Genomic DNA, 20835 nt, shown 5'->3' on the forward strand with positions numbered 1-20835 from the left:
TCCTAATGAATTCTACGCACGCATTTGGGAGATTGAGCAGAAACATGTTGACCACTACCATCATGGTGAAGGGATAATTAGCTCCCTAGTCACCGCTCACTTCTTTTAATACCATACAGTTTCCCAATTAATTAAAACTAGTCTTTATGACAACTGTAATGGTTTTTAGATCACTTTTACTAGTCACTGGCCCCCATTTAGTTTAGAAGTGCATCCCTGTTGTCAGGTGTATGCCCGCCCTCTATCAAACCGAGTTTTTAGAGGGCGAGGACGGCCTATGATAAAGCATGACACCAGGTGGTGTGTGAGGCCAGTCCTACACTTTTTGTGAGATGCCCCCACTTTACATGCATCTCTAGAGACCTGTAGAAATCCCGACTAGGGGCAGCCCCATTTGTGTTTACAGTACTATCTTTAAAACAATGATAAATAAAAGATTAACTTACTGATTGGCTTGAGTCATCAGAGACCTGTGGCTCACCAGTCTGTGTGTGATACAAGAACTCATGTAGTTGATAAAGGGATTATGGTCACTACTTGCTATATTTATCTCTTTATGCAGGCAGATAATGAAATAATGAACTCAACATATTGTATCAAAGTTTTATTGAGAGATTCCGAAGTAAGTTACAAAGTATTAATTTCAAGTACTTTAGAAAAAACCCATTCGCCTGAAAGAGCCAATCCTAGGGTTCGTGGCACCCCAGTCGTTGTATCTTCTGTACTCTCCTGGCCTCAGGTAGTACTGACGTCCTCTGTAGTTGGACTCATCATAGAAGACCCAGTGCCCATCTTGCACATTGCAGGAGTGGATGTCATTGAAGCGGAATCGGTCATATACATTTGGGCAGTCATCTGTGAAGTCCATCATCTGGCCTCCGAAGTCACCTCTCTCGTACAGCCTGATGCGGAAAGAACCACGGTACTATGATAAAGATAAGAAGAGAAGATGTGGAAAGGGACATTAGATTTATAGATTCATTCAAAATAATAAGTAGTCCACATGGCAATAAAATATTTTTTCATATATTCCTGCAACACTTTTTCAGTTCACATTTATTAAAGGAAAAATAATGGGAGTTTATAATGAAATAGAATAAAAAATAGATTCTTCAGAAACATAATCTCATTATATTTATAAACACACAGGGCCTGATTCAAAAAGGTAAACTGGCCCCAAAGTCTAACTTTACGACTTTCGGTATTCACAAAGGGCATTTACGAGTAGTAAAGTTAGACTGTTTTCTCAGTTTAACTTAGGTTTTGGTCTCAGTTAGACTTAAGGCCAAGACTAAAGTTAAAGTGAGACAAATGTCTAACTTTACGACTCATAAATACTCTTTGTGAATACTGAAAGTCGTAAAGTTGGACTTTTGTCTCAATTTACTTTTGTGAATCGGGCCCACAGTGTGAGTTTCAGATTACTACCATAAGCACAATCATGTGAGCCTTCTGCCCAGACTATTTGTGATGCATAAGGCATCCAAAGTGGGCCATTACTGGCAGATGCTATCATGTATGTGCATATTAATGAGCGATGAACGTATAAGTTAGCGACTTGCAATATTAAATCAAATCATATGAGCTTTATTTTGACAACTTGTGTCATAAAAGCCAAGAAACAAACAGACGTATGATGTGACTAACAAACATTTAAAAAAATGAACGATTTATAAAACACGTCATGATATACATACAAATGTTTCCTTGTACTGACACATGGCCTGTGCAACATTCAGACTGTTGAGCGATTATCATAACCAGGTCCATCATGCAGTGATTGCTTGAATCGCTCAGTGCTAGTACCGAGACCGGATAAAGATTTAAGTTCAGTCCGGTTTGTATACCTTAAGGTACTACTGTACCCATCTGACACGATCGAGTTAAAAATAATTCATCATACAAATAAAATCTTACAATAGAAAATGTTTCAATTCATAACAATTGAGGTTGCACCAATAAAAAAGAAAATTAGGAAGAAGGGAGAAAGGAACAATCTAAGTATTTCAATGGTTAAAATGAGCTACAAAAATAAAATGCCCAGCAATCATGAATCATAATATTTGCCCTATGGACCCTCTTGTTGTAAGGCTGGTGTAATAGCCAACTATCTATTGCATGCAACAAGAAAATATGCATCACCTCTCATAGAATATAGGTTTCCGTAGTTAATGATACTTGGTGCCCGGGACCAACTAGGTGCTAGGGGCTGACCCCCATGCCTTCTGCAATTCTTCTCTCTCAGGCCTTTCTTCTAATGTCCCACATGTGACTTAGAATCTTAGCGACTGCACAAGCTAGGGGAGGTCTAGTTTTCGATATTAGGATATGCAAGCATTCCCGGTAATTCGTATGCCCATTTGCAGACAAAACGATTTTATCCATTTTGATCTTGGGTGCGCATAAGCTGGACATGCGAACAGCACTTGGGCAACGGACTCCATGGGTGTCTTGCATCCTAGGCAATTGCTTGGGCTTGGTTTGTTGGTATGTCACTTAGCTGTTACCTCATTACCAGGGAAGATGCCAAACCTAAATTGGATATAGAGGGTCCTATCATGGCGGACCTGGATTAGACTGAGGTAAGGTTCCAGGAGTCTGACCTCTTTGTGCAGTTTCCCCTGGACTCTTGTTGCGCAACCCATTCCCAATAGTGTTGCATTACTATGTCTTTTTGGAACAGGAGTGAGCCAGATTTTCCCATGCATCCCGAAGCCCTACGTCAGACACCAGGTTTCTTATGTTTCTTATCCACCCCACCTTATTACAAGTATCCAGACGGATGACCTCTGAAAGGGCTTCAGCATAAGGCAGTAGCTCCGGGGCACTCTGATTTCTAGCCCAAAACAGTAAAGGGCAGAGCTTAGTAATGTCGCTTAGGGAGATTCTGCCCATGTCTAGCATTAGAGGGATAAATGGGGTTGTTTTGGGGCAGTATCACTAAGTTCTGTAAGAATGTGTGCTCTGATCTGATAAGCTCAGTTGACTTGTCAAATCCCCATAGTGTTGCCCCATACAAGGCACAGCTAACTGCCTTTGAGTCATAGATCTGCAGCAGTGACAGGTCTACTTACACTATCTATTATCCCACTTTACTTTAGCCCATTCTAGATAGGAGACAATAGGCTTCGAGCATTACCCCTAGGCACCTATTGTAAGCACTGCTGCCAAAATAGCTCACGCTTCTGGGACTTTGCATTGAGATATACCAAGTATAGCACAACATATAATATTGTCAATCTGGAAGCAAATGAGCCATCTTATTTCCTTTGCCCATAGATTTCTTATGATTTAAAGGGAAAATAATTTGTTTAATAGTTTCAGAATTAGGGTGTATCAGAGACTCTGTATGGAGGTGAGATAAAGGACCTGCATCAGTATTTTACAAACTTATCTCTTTCTTCTCTTCCCCCTAGAGCTCATATCTCATTAGAGTTTGTGAAGAAAAGAGCACTGACAGAAAGGAATATCCTTTCCTATTTACCAATCTCAATACTTTTTAGTTACTCTTTCTGCCTTTAGCCAAATCTCACTATGTCCTCAACACACAATAGAGACCTTTCAGTGAATACATAGAGCCCAATTTCGATGGCAGATGGACCTGAGTCTGTCCGAGATTGATTCGGTACAGGGACCGACGGACCTCCTGTCGGCAGTTCCAACCCAGCAATTAGGATGCAACCGAACACTGTTAAGTCGCACTCCTATTCATTACATTGGGGCCATGCATTCCGACCAGAATGCATGCTCTCATTGTAAAAAGATGAGGTGCAGTTCATCCCTGCACCCAGAGGTGCTTGCCAGGGTATGCATGGATCAACAGGGAGCATTATAGGTACCCCCTTGGCCTCCAAACGGAGGCTTTGCACCCATGGGGGCCTTGCTGGGGCCCCCAAAGTTGACTTCCGACAGCCTTGCTTTGTCGGAAAGGCTGCACCGAAAGGCAGTTGGAATCCAACATTGTAATCCCTCGGGTGGAAAGAGCCACCCCTGGGATTACTGGAGTCTTTCCGAATGGCAGACAGGTTCTCCGAGTCAATCAGAAGCTATTGAGAAATCTAGTTTGGATTCCTTTCTGACTGACTCCATCCAAATGTGTTGGTCGGAAATTAATCTGAACAGCTGATTACAATGCCGTAGGAAAGGCCCCATAGTCTGATTTCTCCAGTTAGCAGTTGAAAATGTTTAATCTGTAGTTGCCCCAGAATGGAGATTCAAGTGTTTTATGAGAATGTGTGTGATGGAAATTGGGACCCAGTGCAACAATTGGTATTCTATTTAGCCCCTTTGCCAGTTTACTTAAGAATGAGGAGCACATTTACTAATGTTTCAGGCAACGTAGGGCAGCAAGCAAAGTTGTTGCCTGAAAGGGAGAGAGCATACATTTACCACGTTCTCAAAGATATGTGTGTAGACTAGTGCCAGCTCAGGAACCCTTGCAAGGGTGCATGTGTGACAGACAGGATTGTTTTTTAGCATGAATGTACTCCTTCCTGCATAAAAACAATCCTTAAATGCATTTTCCTCTTTCTACTTGCACTACAGAATGTAGCATACATAGAAAGAGGAAACAATGAGGACAATTAAAAATATTTCTCGTTGTTCTGTCTCACTGGGGAAGGCATAGCATTTTGACGCGTTCCCCAGTTTTGTAGCTTTAGTAAACCGAGAAATCTACCAAAATCCATGGAAGGATGCATGGGAAAGCCAATGGTCTACTCATGGAATGCCTCCCAGCTTGCAATATAAGGTAACCCAGTGCAAGCAGCTGCATTGCATTACATTACAAAGCCATGCAATGAAATGAAAATAGCCCCTTGCATGGTTTTGTAAGTATTACTGAAGAACTTGCGTTGGCCTTGCGTCGCCTTGCATAATGCAAGGACAACCCAAAGAATTGGTCATTCTTGCCCTGCGTTTTTAAGCCTGCACGTCTATAATAAAATATATAAATTATTTCCTATTTAAAATACAAAATGTCTTAATAAAATTAACCTGTAAATGGACTTTGCAAGCTTTTCAATACTCTATAGGTATGAATATCTAACCACATACTGCAGCTCAATGCCGACATTAACTCTATGATGGCAGTGGACAGGTGGATTTTAGTCTTTCTGTTTCTCTTTCGCAATGGAAAACAAGCTGCTAGATTAAGAAAGCATGTTTTATAAGTGGCGGTGATGCTTGGATACCATATTAGAATTTCTTGTGACAATATTATTTATTGAAAGAGTAATAACAATGAAAAGTACACTATATGATGCATATATGATGCAATCAGAAAGTACCATCTATATAAATTTAAATACATCTACCAGCTTTAAGCACCAACCAATTTAAATACCACCAGTTCAAGTCTGTTTGCATGATCCTGCTGCAGGAGTTCAATAATTAGAACTGCAACTCAGAACATCCAGAAAGAAGCTAGCCAAGGTAGGGCCTCATTACAAGTTTTCTGGAGTTTGCAAAGGAGATGGAGGGGCAGATTGAGTTTACTGATGGTATCTTCAATGAAAAGCTTTGTCATTTTAAGTTTTCTTTCCCTAGAATGAAAAATAACCGCTTGCAATCAAATTTACTGGTTGCTTTTCCAAGCACTGAGTCACCAATTCGGCAAAACAACACTGACATTTTCCGCCTGATCTAAGCAGACATAAATTGACAGGTTTACTGCTAGTGGAGATGGTGAAGGTGTTGAATGGGTGTATGGGCGATGAAAATTCTTGTGCCTGGCTGGTAGAACATAAACACCTTCCTCCAGACTTCAGCAGGCAGCGGCTTAGTTGTGCAATGCTGCTTGTCACAGCCCCAGGAGAGGCAGAGTCTCCAGACCCGGAATTATTGCATACAGATTGTAGGGAGCCACCCGGCTCTTTCTTGCGAGTTGCACATGCACAGCGGCTGCTGTCTCCAACGCCAATCCAGCAGAAAAACGAAGGCTGTGTCAAGGCGGCTGACCGCGTTCATTGCAGATTCGCAGCAGATGCGATCGGCCTGAGAGGCCTAGGAGGCATGTCAGCAAGCTTGGCATCCGGTCTCCAATTAAGAGGGGGAAGAAAGGGTACAAGTAGGTATGGCAGAGCTCTGGTCAAAAAGAAGTAATGAGCCTGTGCTTATTGTCCTTACTAAGGAGAAAGGGCTGATCTGCAGTGAAGGCACCACGCCCTCACCAACGACAAAGCAGGAAGATCGCAAGGAACCAGCTACAGTAGGAGACCAGCATGGAGGGTTACAGACATTCTCTTCCCAGCACGGTGACACCATCAAGTAAGCCTGTTTCTAATGGGGCACTGATTGGACTCCCTACATTCGAAATAAATAGATATAAGGAAAGGGAAAGACACTCAGTGCCATGAGGGCTTAAAGATGTCACACTATCTAGGAGTGAACTGGCTCAAGGTGCACACTATAGACCTATAGACCTATACCATGTCCCAGACGGCCCTAGGTGCAGCGCAGCAAGTGGCCGCAGCACCCCCCCCCCCGATCAGACTAGAAGCACATCAATACCAGTTGCCGCAGTACCGCCATTCAGCCAGTTGGCAGACCTGGTGACAGCAGTTGCAAGGTGGTGCCAGTGGATAGGGAGAGTGAGACCTTATTTCCGTGCCACATGTGAAAAAGATGGCGGTGATGGAGGTGATGAACTGTGCAAGCTATTGAAAAATCTACCTGACACTTGCAAAGCAGCAGTCTGGCTCTTAACAGCCACTTTGATCCCCAATTGGATTCGAGATTTAAATGAAGACAAGCAATTCGAACAGAAAGCAAAATCTTTCAACGCTTTCTCTGTAAAATTGTGCAGGCTGGTGAGGACCTGTAATAGGATTGATAGACAAGATGAAATAAGGGCACATCTGGTTCAAGAATGCTGATCATCCAACTTGCAAAAACAAATCCTGTGGCAACCTGTCATCATGTTGGATGACATCTTGGTGTTGGCCAGATCACACAAGTTAGCCGACAGCAAGGCCAGTGAGATGGCATCTGCCCTATTATGCAGCGCAACACCCGCTGACGCGAGGGGAATTAAAGTAAAGGAGGAGCAGGTGGATGTGGTTCAGTGGCGTCCAAGAAAACCAAAGGGGAGCAGCACCTCCAAGTCATCAGAGAAATCATGGGGAAACTACGGGTTTGCCTGTCACCCGCAAAGAGGCTGCCCTGCCCAGTGGAAGGCGTGCCTGAAGTGTGGGTGCCAGAACCATGTCGCAAAGGAATGTAACAGTGCCCCTATAACTCCTGGTGGAGAGGTGAGAGGAAGAAGGAAAGCAAGCATCAGGAACTGTCTCTTGAGGGAGCGGTAGAGCAAAAGGCGCCAATGGCAGTAGCAGCAGAAGGTTGTCTAGACGATGAAGATGTTTCCATCATATCATTTGCCAGAAGGGGCACCCAAAAGGAAAGACCTCTCCCGAGGTGGCAAATCAAAGTGGATGGGACCACCATCACCACACTCATCAACACAGCGGCATCAGTAAATGTCATGGACAAGGATCAGCTTTTAGATTGAAACCCCCGCCAGAGATAAGCCCTACTGCTGCCAAAATTTACACATATGGAAGCGCTGAGGTTACTCATGGAAAAGGAGTCCTGGTGGGAGTGGATAAGCCAGATAGCTCAAGCCTTCAAGGATATAAAGAAAGCCCTTATCCAGGATGCCATCTTGGCATACTTCCATCTGGCATGCCAGACTGGGCTTATTGTGGTAGCCACTCTCGTAGGGCTGGGCGCTGAGTTGTTACAGAGTCAGAACAGAGACAAATGGGTGCCCATTGCATATGCAAACTAATCCTTCATGGCAGTGGAAACCCACTACGTCCATAATTGAATGAGAGGAGCTAGCAATCCGTTGGGTGAGCTTCCAAGTGGTAACAAACAAAAAACAACTGGTACTGCTGTTTTCAGGATCCACCAGAAATGGCCCACACCGAATATAGAAATGGGCTCCAACAGTACTCTTTCACTGTGATTTACCGGCTTGGAACTAATAACCAGGCAGATTTCCTCTCCCAGCACCCCCTTGCACTGGATCCATGCAATCCATAGGAAGACGATCCCTGGGCGGAAGACTTCAGAAGACTGCTAGTAGAGACTGCATGCCCAAGGGCCTTATCTCTTTTAGAAGTTGCGGAAGCCACTCTGACAGATCCTTGCCTCAGAAGGGTGACTGAGGCACTGAAAAGGCCTCATTGGAGGAACCTCCTAGATGGAGTGAGTGACCTAACTCTGGAGGAAAATGACACCTGGATGTGAGGGTGTCATGATGAGTACAGCCAGAGCAAGGAAGGGGTCATACTTAGGGGTCATCAGGTTGTGATATGCGGCAGCTTGTGGGATCGCACTCTGGAACTTGCCCATTAAGGGTTAGTGAAGATGAAGGCCAGGCCGAGGCAGAAGGTGTGGTTCCCTAGTATCGATTAGCTGACCAAAGAGATGGTCAAAAACTGCCCATTGTGCATCATCACTGGTGGAAATCCGCCTGTGGCTCCGATCATCACGGAAACCCCTGTACCACGCCATGGCCATCCCTCAGCATGGACTTTGGGAGCTTCCCAGGCAGTCGACTGACTCTTGTTCTGGTGAATACCAATACCAAATTCCCATAGTCGAACTGGTATGCTCCACGGCATTTGAGTGCAGCAAACCATCCCCTTAAGAGGGACCATCAAAGTAGTGGTTACGGCAGGAGACATGAAGACAAGGGCCAAGTTCCATGTGACAAAGGACATCAAAGGGACACTGCTAGGATGCCACACAGCAGAAGACCTAGGGCCAGTGTCTTTTGCTTAGCAGGTGCACGGTTGCATGCATGAAATGTGCTTTCGGAGCTTCCAGAACTCTTTATGGGGCTTAGTTGTTTAAAAAGGGGTACAGGTGAGACTCCACGTCAATGAATCAGTGTGACCAGTAGCCTTACGACACTAGAGGGTTCATTTAAGACCCCTAGTCGAGAAGAATCTGGTACAGCTGGAGAGAGATGGGGTCATTGAAAAAGTGACTGGGCCCATGCCTTGGGTCTCCCTGCTAGTAATCTCTATAAAACCAAAACAGCCTGGAGTGAGCCGATTATGTGTGGACATGAGGCTGCCCAACAAGGCCATTTGTCAGGAAAGGCACCTGATGCCAACCATAGATGAAATTGTGGCTGATCTCAATAGAGCAAAGTGGTTCTCCAAGCTGGATCTGTACTCTGGCAATCACAAGCTTACTCTGGAGGAACCCAGTAGATATATCATGACCTTCTCCACCCACATAGGACTGAGACAGTTCAAGAGACTCAGTTTTGGGGTCTCAGCGACAGCAGAGGTCTTTCAGGAGGTTATTAGGGAGGCGCTCTCTAGGCTGATAGGGGTGTTGAACGCAAGATAGTGCAGGAAGGCGCCACACAGGTGTGAGCAAATCATTGACTGCCAGACATGGCCCCCAATTGAATGGATGCTAAGAGTGACCCCGTCTTGGCCTCGGGAAATTAAGAGACACAGCACAATATTTGGATTGTGCCACAAGCCCTGAGGAAGCCTACAACCGGTTGAATCATGTTGGCTGTGCACAGCTGTATACGTAACAGAAGAGTTCGGATAAAGTTCTATAGAATCAATAGAAGGACCTCTGTGTTCATCTGTTCATGTTGTACATGAGTCACATTGACTTTATTCATGTCCTCATGTAATGTTGCCTCTCATGTTTGAGTGAGTGTTGAACATCAGTGACAACATCCTCATTTATTCTACCACCCTGGAGGAACATGATGCCAGACTTCGCGCAACCCTACCCTGACTAGCGGAGTGCGGCCTAACACTTCACCACCAGAAGTGACTGTTAATTCTTCAGGTATAAATTCACAAAATACAGTCTGCAAGTTGACCCCCGAAAGGTGGAGGCCATCAGGAAAGCGGCAATCCCCTGAAACCCAGCAGAGATCAGCAGCTTATTAGAAATAGCCAATTACTGAAGTGTGAGGGTAAACGCACAGCTTGAATGCTATCCAAAACTTTTTAAATGTTAAAGGTGCTCCATAGGTGGCGGCCACGTCCCTGGACACCTATAGATAATTTACCACATGTGTCTCCAATGAACCATTAGAGGCATCCCTATGTGCACACAAAATTTCCTCAGTGTAAAATGAGGATTCCAAAACCAAAAATTCCTTTAGAGATTAGTTTATTCTTCTTTCATATGGTTTCTTTTCAATGTTATTTTCACATTTTATTGTAAAGTCTCCACATTTGATCAATATTTATACAGGCGACAAAATTCCTTTTTACTCCAATGCATTTCGGGAAACCGAACCTTGCAATTGACGCGACACGTAAGTGGTTCAGACGTTTTTGGAATTTGACACGTAGCCACGGGTTTTATAGGCAGAGTTGGTGACACTGAATACATATTACACAAGACACGTTTTGTATGTTTTGGTTTTATTGGTCACTAGACAAATCACGGATTTGTTAAGTTATAGCTACTATGTAACACTAACATACACAGTACCCTTGCTCAATACATTTTTTCTGTTTTTAGTGTTCATTCCCTGATGAAGGGCGTTGGAGATTACGCCCGAAATGTATTGGAGTAAAAAGGAATTTTGTCGCCTGTATAAATATTGATCAAATGTGGAGACTTTACAATAAAATGTGAAAATAACATTGAAAAGAAACCATATGAAAGAAGAATAAACTAATCTCTAAAGGAATTTTTGGTTTTGGAATCCTCATTTTACACTGAGGAAATTTTGTGTGCACATAGGGATGCCTCTAATGGTTCATTGGAGACACATGTGGTAAATAGCCAATTACAGCAGCCAGTTCATTACGAATCTGGCAACACTCTCTAAACTCTGAAGCGCTGAGGTTACTCATGGAAAAGGAGCCCCGGTGGGAGTGGACAAGCCAGACAGCTCAAGCCTTCAAGGATATAAAGAAAGCCCTTATCCAGGATGCCATCTTGGCATACTTCCATCTGGCATGCCAGACTGGGCTTATTGTGGTAGCCACTCTCGTAGGGCTGGGCGCTGAGTTGTTACAGAGGCAGAACAGAGACAAATGGGTGCCCATTGCATATGCAAACTAATCCTTCATGGCAGTGGAAACCCACTACGTCCATAATTGAATGAGAGGAGCTAGCAATCCGTTGGGTGAGCTTCCAAGTGGTAACAAACAAATACACAACTGGTACTGCTGTTTTCAGGATCCACCAGAAATGGCCCACACCGAATATAGAAATGGGCTGTCCAGCTCCAACAGTACTCTTTCACTGTGATTTACCGGCCAGGAACTAATAACCAGGCAGATTTCCTCCCCCAGCACCCCATTGCACTGGATCCATGCAATCCATAGGAAGACGATCCCTGGGCGGAAGACTTCATAAGACTGCTAGTAGAGACTGCATGCCCAAGGGCCTTATCCCTTTTAGAAGTTGCGGAAGCCACTCTGACAGATCCTTGCCTCAGAAGGGTGACTGAGGCACTGAAAAGGCCTCACTGGAGGAACCTCCTAGATGGAGTGAGTGACCTAACTCTGGAGGAAAATGACACCTGGATGTGAGGGTGTCATGATGAGTACAGCCAGAGCAAGGAAGGGGTCATACTTAGGGGTCATCAGGTTGTGATATGCGGCAGCTTGTGGGATCGCACTCTGGCACTGGCCCATTAAGGGTTAGTGAAGATGAAGGCCAGGCTGAGGCAGAAGGTGTGGTTCCCTAGTATCGATTAGCTGACCAAAGAGATGGTCAAAAACTGCCCATTGTACATCATCACTGGTGGAAATCCGCCTGTGGCTCCGATCATCACTGAAACCCCTGTACCACGCCATGGCCATCCCTCAGCATGGACTTTGGGAGCTTCCCAGGCAGTCGACTGACTCTTGTTCTGGTGAATACCAATACCAAATTCCCATAGTCGAACTGGTATGCTCCACGGCATTTGAGTGCAGCAAACCATCGTTGGTCAGTTTGCTTGCACACCTAGGACTGCAGATTGAAATCAAAACTGATAATGGGGCTCTCTTTCAGGGCTATGACTTCAAAGAGTTCATGCAACACATCAACATTCGACATGTCATATTATACGGCCCCGAAAGTGCTAGGATGCCTGGCCTCACCTTGGGGGTGCCCAGTAGGGAGCATCTCACAGGGAAAGCCAGGAAGGGTTCCACAGCGGTATACAGCGCCAGGATGCCTGAAAGGTGATAGTGCATTTACAATTATACATACATACATACATACATACCGTAGAGGCCTCAAGCCAATGGGGAGGTAGAGAGGTTTGTGAGGCCCCTCAACAGAGCTCTCTGCATTGGTGTGGACAAAGGAGAAGACCTAAAGGTCTGTTTGCATCAGTTTTTAAGAGCCTACAGGTTAACTCCTCACAGCACTACTGGATGCGCACCAAGCGTTCTCATGATGAAAAGGCCTACAAGGGACCTGTTGCCCTCATGCTCAAACTGGCAGCCTCCAGTCCTGGATGCCTAGGCAGCCCAGAAGAAAAGACGAATCAATAACAATTGGGACAGCCAAGTGAGAAGAGCTGTAAACCCCACCATACAGGAGGGAGATCGAATGGCCATCTGGGACTGACATCCGGTTGGAAATTTAGAAAAACCTGGAAGGTTGTGAACATTCGTGCCACCCTGGTGACAGCGAGGCACAGAGCTACAGAGGTATCAAGAAATGAGTCCTGGATTTGGATGGTTCCCTGGTTAGATTGTGATAAGGCAGAAGAAGACAACACCACCTACGATCCGGATATCAACGGGATCGATGTGGTGCGAAAGGACAATGGCATGTGCACGCCGAGAGGAGGATGTTCAAGGGAGGAGAGCGTCCCAAATTCATCTGAATTTGAGAGTGACAATTGTGCCCCCCTTGCTTTGAAAGTGGCATCAGGGGATACTATTATGGCCAAAGGGCTATCCCCCATCCCAGTCAGAGGCTACGAGAGTTTCTGTGCTGATGCCAGCAAGCTGGAGAGCTGAGAAGAAGGGGACCTGCATACTTCCTGAATCTGAAGGACTTTATGTTTGTATTTGTTTGTGTGTTTTGTTCAAGTTGAAAGGTTGGATGGGAGGTAGTGAGCAATACTTGCAAGTTACGTGAGGCACACATGCCGCTGGCCAGGTGCGGCTGTAGGTAATAAATAAAGGTGGGCTAGCCACTCGTGGTGAGACCCTAAAGTGTGGTGTGATCATTGGCCGCCTCCATTCCATAGTCTAGACCACATAATTCAATACAGATCTCGTAGAAGTGATTATTCCAGTTTGCATATTGCATTATTTTATTTTAGTTTTAGTTTTATATAGCACAAATTTGTCCCCGAAGGTATCAGGTATCAGAGCGCTTTACATGAGCACCAGTTGCATTACACAAGGACACATACATTTTTATTAGGCACCGGGAGATTAAGTGATTTGCCCAGGATCACAGGATTTTGAAAGTCATTGCCAAGATTCAAACCCAGTTCCCCAGATTTGAGATCGCCTGCCTTAGCCCTTAGGCCACATCTGCCCCCCAAATTTCACCTCGAGTTACCACTCTGGATGAAATAACACAACTCGGAATGAGCACTATAGTTTAAGATGCCTACTATGCGAGTGTAACATTGTTTTTCAAATGGATGAGGAGTATATGTTTATCATTGTAACACAAGAAAAAATAATTAATACTCCTAATGACAGAATTTTTTGATTGAATAAGGCTCAACTTACTTCAGGGATCATCCGGCAGGATCTGATGGAGTCGTTGTAACCCATCCACCGCTGGTAATCAGGGTACTCGCCTCTTCTCAGGTAGTACTGGTGTCCTCTGTAGTTGGGGTGTTCATAGAGCATCCAGTTGCCATTTTCCACCTGGAGAGAGTTGCAGCGACTGAAGAAGGAGTGCAGGTCAGCACAGTCAGAACGGCACTCATGGGAGCGACCACCGTAATTTCGGTCTTCGTAGAAAGTTATCTGCAGAGAAATGGTTTCAAAAGCTCAATGTCATATTTCTTTGAGCTATGAGTGCTGTTTGACTTTCACTCATCATATGTTTCTGAAAAAAGTTATCTGAATGTTAATTTGAAGACTGTAGATTTGAGCAATTATGAGTGGGCCCACCAACAGTCATTTTTGAGCACCGGCACTTACTTTTTGTTACCAGGCATTGATTCCCAGCAGGAAAGAGAAAAATACAAAAAGAGGGAATGAGGAGGAAGAGGAAGATGGAAGAACAGTATCCCTCAGAAAACAGCAATGAAAAAAAAGTTAAATAAAAAAGAAAGGAGCATATTTACGAGAGGTTAGCCTCCTTGGCTTAACTCCATGCTCCGCCACTTCTGAAACTCAAGGCTGCACTGTATTTACAAGAATAGGGTGCAGCCCTGCATTTCTCTACTGTGCTGGTGCTAATTTAACTGCCAAGTGCTAACGCCGGCACCCTTGCACCATAGTGCAAAGGTGTCTGTGTTGCAGGGGAATGATTGTTTATGTGCAGGAAGGTGTCCCTTCCTGCACATAAACAGCCATTAATGGTGGCTTTGCAACTTCAATATGTGCTGCTTAGAGCAGCCCACATAGGAGTTGCAAAACATCAATTTTTTTTAGTATTGCTTGTTTATGTGCAGAAAGGATCATCTTCCTGCACATAAAAAAATCAATGGTGTTTTGCTGTTTCTATGTGTGCTGCACCATGCAGCACACATGTAAACAGCAAAAATGAGGAGAAATAGAGCATTTCTCTTCATTTCACCTGTTTAAGACCAGGATCTCCCTGCTCTTAATTTTGGTGCTGCCTTCTATTTACGCTGCCCTTGTAAATTGGGGCAGCTTCAAGGTCAATGGGTGTTGCGGGGGAACCCCTACAGCAACACCCAGTGCCCTACCATTTCACGCTAAGTTTAGCATGAAAGGGTGCCTTATTTACAAGACATCGTTAAGTCATGTTAAGTGGCTTAACGCTGCCTTGTAAATAAGGTGAGCCCCTTTTGTCACCACCATCTCTGAAAAAATGACGTTTTTGTTGCGATTTGGGCTTGTAAATATACCACATAGGTGGCAAGGAGTGAATGGCTTTGGAATAAAGAGGCATGAGGTGCAAGTCAGACTGCACAGCAATTGTATTCTGCAATCTCAGCATCTGTCAATGCCTGCCGGCTTTCTGAGAAGGTCACCAGCACTTATTATTCTAAAAATTAAGCCCCGAGTCAGCCGCACACTTGCACACATAACTTTTATTCAGACTTGCTCTTAACTTTCGATGCATGCGGTCATAATTATTTGCCTTTTCTAAGAATAGTGAACTTTAGGCAGTCATGGAAGACATGCTTGTTTTCACAGTCATCAAATAGGCTGTGTTTCCTTATTAGAGTTGGGCCGTCAAGCTTAATATAAGGAATTGCCTTCGTCGGCACCAAGAAGCCACGCTAATGGTACGGAAGCACTTAAGAAATGCTTTATAACGGGCTTCTCCACGGGGTAGCTTGTTGCCTACTGGTAGCTCTCCAGCGACCTGTAAGTAGCTCTCATATGTTCAACCCAAGCCTAATAAATTAGAAGCTTTTGCTTAGCTGAATTATTCAATGTATAATAAAGTTGAGAGTGTGTAATCAAGGCGAAAATGTGTGCATTTTCAGAACTCATACGCTGACCTTTTGGAGGAAAATGGTGCAATCTCCAAAAGTATATTTAAAGCTGACATTTGACAGGCAAATCATGTAGTATTGGACAGACTTGTTATTAATACCATACCCTTGGTGTCACAGGCATTGGGTTACTTAAAACCATGTAGTGGCTTTTGAAATTGAAAAATATGATGACATTACTCCTGGAAAACCTGCCTGATGCACTGAGGTGATCACTGCTTCTAATCGTGAATATAAAGTAATTTTGTCTGGTATGATCGCAATTACAACACTAATATTAGTAGCTCGGGATGATTTCCCCTGAAGTTACGTACCTATTAATGCAGAAAAAGTAGGAGACCCCTGCTTTAAAAGATAGCATCTCGCGAGCCTCTCACACAGTGCAAAGTATTGAGTGAAAATTTAGATAAACAGTACATCCAGGTCATTTACTGAAGCTTGGGGCTCATCACAAGTCATCGCAGGCAGCAATGTTCTCGATCCGCCAAATTAACTTATCGCGTCCAAGAGTGAAAGACCCAAAGCAATAGCGATGGATTAGCCACTGTAGAGATTTAGGATGACTCTGCCAGTGTGTATAAAGGGCAGCCAAAGCCCCACGCGTAGCACCATCACATATGGGACGAGACCGCATTTCATTTAAATATTTTGAAGTATTTAAGACCAACCATTTACATAATGATCAGGACGGCTGCTCAGCAGAGCTGCAACGATCAAGCAAAAGAGCTAGTTGTAATTCCAGAGAGCACCCCACAATGATTTCTTACCTTTCCCATGATGACTGGTGTCAGAGGCAGTGATGTCTCGGGGTTCCCCGTCAACAGCCCTTTTATAACCCCAGCATTACAGCTGCTATTCACTAAAATGGCGCTCGTTGCTGCCCAGTAAGGAAAATGTATAGCAGTATTTGTTTAGTATTGTTCGTGAGATGTAGAACATTCCTCATGTTGCTTCTAGCTTGTGTTTGTTTTTGTTGCTCAATTTAGGTTAAAGGTCATTGTTGCTGTCCTATGAAGCAGGACAGCGCAGGCTTCTCGAACCATTATGTAAGTCTAACGAACGTGCAACAATGTGGTTTATTTTCTCAACTTCTAGCACATGTATATCGCTTTCAGTTTGACGCTCTATTGGGAATAGCAATGCTGTTAGAACACGGTAACTATCAGAGAAAAGACTTTTAGTAGCGAAAACGCAGTTTAAAAATAAAATTATCATTGCTTAAAGACACATAGGTGAACATAAGTGATCAACTGAGGAGTAGCGGGTGTGGAATAATGAAAAACATTTTAATATAGTTAACAGTGGCGGCCAACGCATATAAACATTGGTGGGCGGTTGGAGGGGACACAGTAGGAGTGTGGGGAAATAATAAAAAATAGAACTTACCTGATGTTGCTTCTGCTGCCTCGCGCCTTGGTGCTCCTCTGCTTCCGGGACACAGTAGCCCCTGGGACGGCATAAGAGACTCCCTGTGCAATGCCTGCGCTGTGACATGAGAACAGTGCAGGGATAGGCCTGAGCGGAATTGTTTAACACTCGCTCAGGCACAGGGAGTCTGTGCTCTTTCTTGAACCCGGTTGTGCATACAGCTGGGTTGGAAAAACATAACTGCGCATGTCTGATTGGGTGGCCTAAGACGGCCAAACAGACATGCCCAGTTAGCAATGCACATCACTCCGCCCCATCTTCCATGGCCCGGCCTGCCCATCTCCACACATGCTTGCTCAACGAGGACCCAAAAGTAAAAAAATAATAAAATACAGTATTATTTTTCAGCTGTTGGCTCTGAGTCAGTGGGGCAACGCTCCTCCGCCATTATGGAGGAGCCGTCGCTGCTAACTTAAAATAGTCAAACCAGCTACAGGTCATTAGCTTACATATTTTTAAAATGTTGTCCCTCATGAGTAATTTGTCTCCGAAGTCATTCTTTGTTTAAAGCTAACACACAGCTGGGTAAGTATATGATATGATTCAGGGTGGTGAATATAATTTGGTTCATTAGGTCTAAGGGCCTGTGCCAAGCTGGAATGAATGTTCGGCACAGATAACAACAATACAAAAGCTTCCAGTAAACATACAACTTGGCACTGATATTACATATAGTTAATTATCACAATCTTTAAAACAGGATGTTAGAAATTGGGTTTCTGGTTGGCAAAGGTATGCACCCTGTTTAAACAGGAACCACACTCCTAGTCAGTGTAAGTCAGATATGCACTAAAAGATTATCTGTGGAGGGAGGCGCCGAGCACACGCCTAAGATGGCCACGTAGGTTCGCAGCTCCGCCGCGACCAAACTCTTGCCCCCACATCCTGAGCTGATCCTGAGGCGCTGAACCTGTGAGCGGTCAGCGGGAATCCTGTGGTGCCCCCTGGACGCAACTCCGGTCCCGCTGCGAGGTCGGGGACCGGAGCGAGGAGTCGGAAGGTTTGGGGCCTCCGAGACTGTGGAAGCCTGGGGCTGGGGTAAGAGGCACGGCCGGCCGCGAGTTTAACAACAGCCGCGGCAGAACCCGAAAATAACCGGCCGGCTCGAAGGACTCGGGGTTGACCCGGGAGCAAAGGACCGGAGCCTGCAGTAGATGTCCTGATGGCCTACCCGGCGGTGCCCACATGCGGAGGGACAGCGGAGGGTCTCTCGAGTGCCGTGGAGCCGGTGAGAGGCCGAAGCCCGACGAGGATGAGGGTAAGACAGCCTTGTGAGCGGGCGAGTATTCTTGTGGGCCTGAGGACATAAAACCCCCCGGGCAGGCCTCTGGCGGCATACTGAATTCAGGGGCTGGAGCGGTGAACGACTGGAAGAGATCTCCTGTTGTGGAAGGATCGAGACAAATCTAGGGCGGCCGCCCCGTCACGGAATAGACAACGCCCGTGGACAGGCTCGGGTGGGCGCGAGAGGCCCTTGGTGACGGAGTGGAGCCACCTTTTTGCCCTGAAGGGAGAAGTTGGGTGCCGGCCACCGAGTACTGGCGACTACCAGGTTGTTCAGAGTGTGGGCCCAGCTGTGATGAGACGGGTGGTGTCGGAGTAATCTTCTTAGTGTCGGAGCTCGGCGCCTGGGGCCCATCGCCCACGGACGGAGGGGGTGGTGCAGATACCCTACCTACGGTGGAGTAGAGGAGGCCTGCATTTGAAGACACTTGGTGACAGTTGAACGGTTGATTCTGGAGAAGCGGTTCGGTGCTTTTGGGGAACAGAAGACGTCAGAATCGGTGGAGGACGGAAGGGCCGCTAGGGGGAGGTGGGAGCCCTGATGAGGGTTAAAGATGGTGACTAAACCCGAAAGCGAGAAGTTGCAGTCTCAGTCCACTAAAGGGTCCTGTTATGTCCAAGCCAATAAACTGGACCGATACACGATGCCCAGGGGCCGGGATGGGATTCGACTGGCCCTCTGCCAGAACCTACATTGCTGGATGTGATGGCGGCCATAGATGGGGTGAAAACGTCTCTGGGACAGAAAATGGAATCGCTTGATCAGAAACTGGATACGTGATCATAGAGGTCAACCTTATCCGTGCGGATCTCACTAAAGCCAGTGAAAAGGTCAAATCCCTAGACATTAAGACTGCCAGCTTAATAGATGATGTGGCGTCACTGCAGCAGGAGGTGCGGGACCTTCAGCGGGCTTCAGCGGGCTGGCGATCTCACGAGCCGGAAGCTGGATAACTATGAGGGAAGGGCCCGGAGATGTAACGTCCAAATTATTGGCGTACCGGAAAAGGCTGAGGGCCCAGCCCCGGATCTGTTCGTGGAGGACCTTGTTCTCAAGCACCTTAAACCCAAAGGACTGAGTAATTTCTTTACTATCAAACGGGCACATAGAGTCCCGGGTGGTAGGCCCAGGCCTGAAGCTCCCCTCCCCCCTGTCAGATGATTGCGAAGGTGCTTAATTTCAGAGTTTGAGACGCTATCCTGCAGGCTTCCAGGTTGGGAGGCCCTCTGAGATTTGAGAATACCAGCCTGTCCTTTATCCCGGATTTCATGCAGGCGGTGCAGAGGCAGCGCCAGGGATTCCTGGGTATCAAGAAAAAACTAAGAGACAGAGGTCTGAAATATGTCATGATGTTCCCGGCCCAGCTGAGGATTGAGCTTAACGGTAAATCCTGTTTTTTTAACAATGCAGACATTGCTTTCGACTGGTTGGAGGCACAACCCCAGCCGGGGTCTGAGAGATCTGAAAGTGAGGAGAGGGGAGATGAGCATGAACAGGAGTAGAAGGTGCCGCTTCAGGGACTGCGAATGGGGATGTCATATTGTCTTCGTGGGCAGTGATCCGCTTTAGGCGCAGAAATAGGTGCTACTGAGATGGGGGGGTCAATGGGAGATGCCTTCCTCCTCATTTCTACTTTTAGATAGTTGGTTAGTTAGATTATAGGGCGACAGGTACACTGCGAGTTGGGTTCAGGCGGAAGCCGAGAGCAGGGGTGCATGGTGGGGGGTGGGGGGTTAGGAGTATGTTGGCTCTTTGATTTGTTGTAGTGTGATTGTGGTTTTTGTTTTCAATTTTTGCGTCAGGTGATAAGAATGTAGCAATGTGCTCTTTGCATGGGTTAGATGGCACAGAATAGTCACGGATCGGGGATGAAAGTGCTGAGTTGGAATGTGAATGGTCTGGGTGATAAGATCAAGAGGGGGATGGTTAGTCAACTTATTAGGAGACACTCCCCAGATGTAGTATTGCTGCTGGAGACACACTTAGTGGGTAATAGATGCAAGGCCGTCCATAAGGGGGTATAAGTTGGTGGAACACGCTGGATTCACTACTGGATCTAGGGGGTAGGGATTTTGGTTAAAAATTCCTTTCTCATGTCAGTGCAGGCCACGTGGCTAGATCAGAGGGGCAGATATGTGGGGGTGTCGGGGCTACTGGGGGGTAAGGCGGTCACCTTCCTATCTATATACTTGCCGCCAGGCCTTCAGTCTGATACTTTCCGAGACTTAAGCTCAGTCTTCCTTACACTGCCTCTCGGTAGTCTAGTTTTGGGAGGGGACTTTAATGCCGTACTGGATGGGGAGGTTGACCGTAGCCCGCCACGTGTGCTCAGGCAGTCGCAGAGAAGGCTCCCAGACTTCCTGGAGATGCTGGGGTTGGATTTTGTAACCCAACGCAGACACATTTCACTCACATATTGGCAGCGCACAGAAGTTTGTCCAGGTTGGATTACATACTGTTGCCGGCAGCGATGGCTGCCATGATTCAAGAAACACGATACCTTGGCAGAGGTATC

General features: G+C 45.8%; 1 protein-coding gene across 1 annotated transcript; it reads right to left on the bottom strand.

The window, feature by feature from the left end:
* Positions 1-589: 589 nt before the first annotated feature.
* Positions 590-16438, bottom strand: LOC144824606 (gamma-crystallin-1-like). Its single transcript, XM_078683660.1, has 3 exons — positions 16375-16438; positions 13695-13937; positions 590-925 (listed from the first exon to the last, which is right to left on the bottom strand). Exons 1-3 carry the CDS (start codon positions 16381-16383, stop codon positions 653-655), a joined length of 525 nt encoding a protein of 174 aa, XP_078539786.1. The 5' UTR covers positions 16384-16438; the 3' UTR covers positions 590-652.
* Positions 16439-20835: the final 4397 nt, after the last annotated feature.

This window comes from Lissotriton helveticus, chromosome 3_1 (assembly GCF_964261635.1).
Source record: "Lissotriton helveticus chromosome 3_1, aLisHel1.1, whole genome shotgun sequence".
NCBI classification, from domain to species: Eukaryota; Metazoa; Chordata; class Amphibia; order Caudata; family Salamandridae; genus Lissotriton; species Lissotriton helveticus.

What these genes read in the sequence shown, in the direction of transcription:
- LOC144824606 (XM_078683660.1), bottom strand. An exon ending in CCTGCCGGATGATCCCTGAA is followed by an intron (nt 926 to 13,694) that starts GTAAGTTGAGCC and finishes TCTTTATCATAG; the next exon opens with TACCGTGGTTCTTTCCGCAT.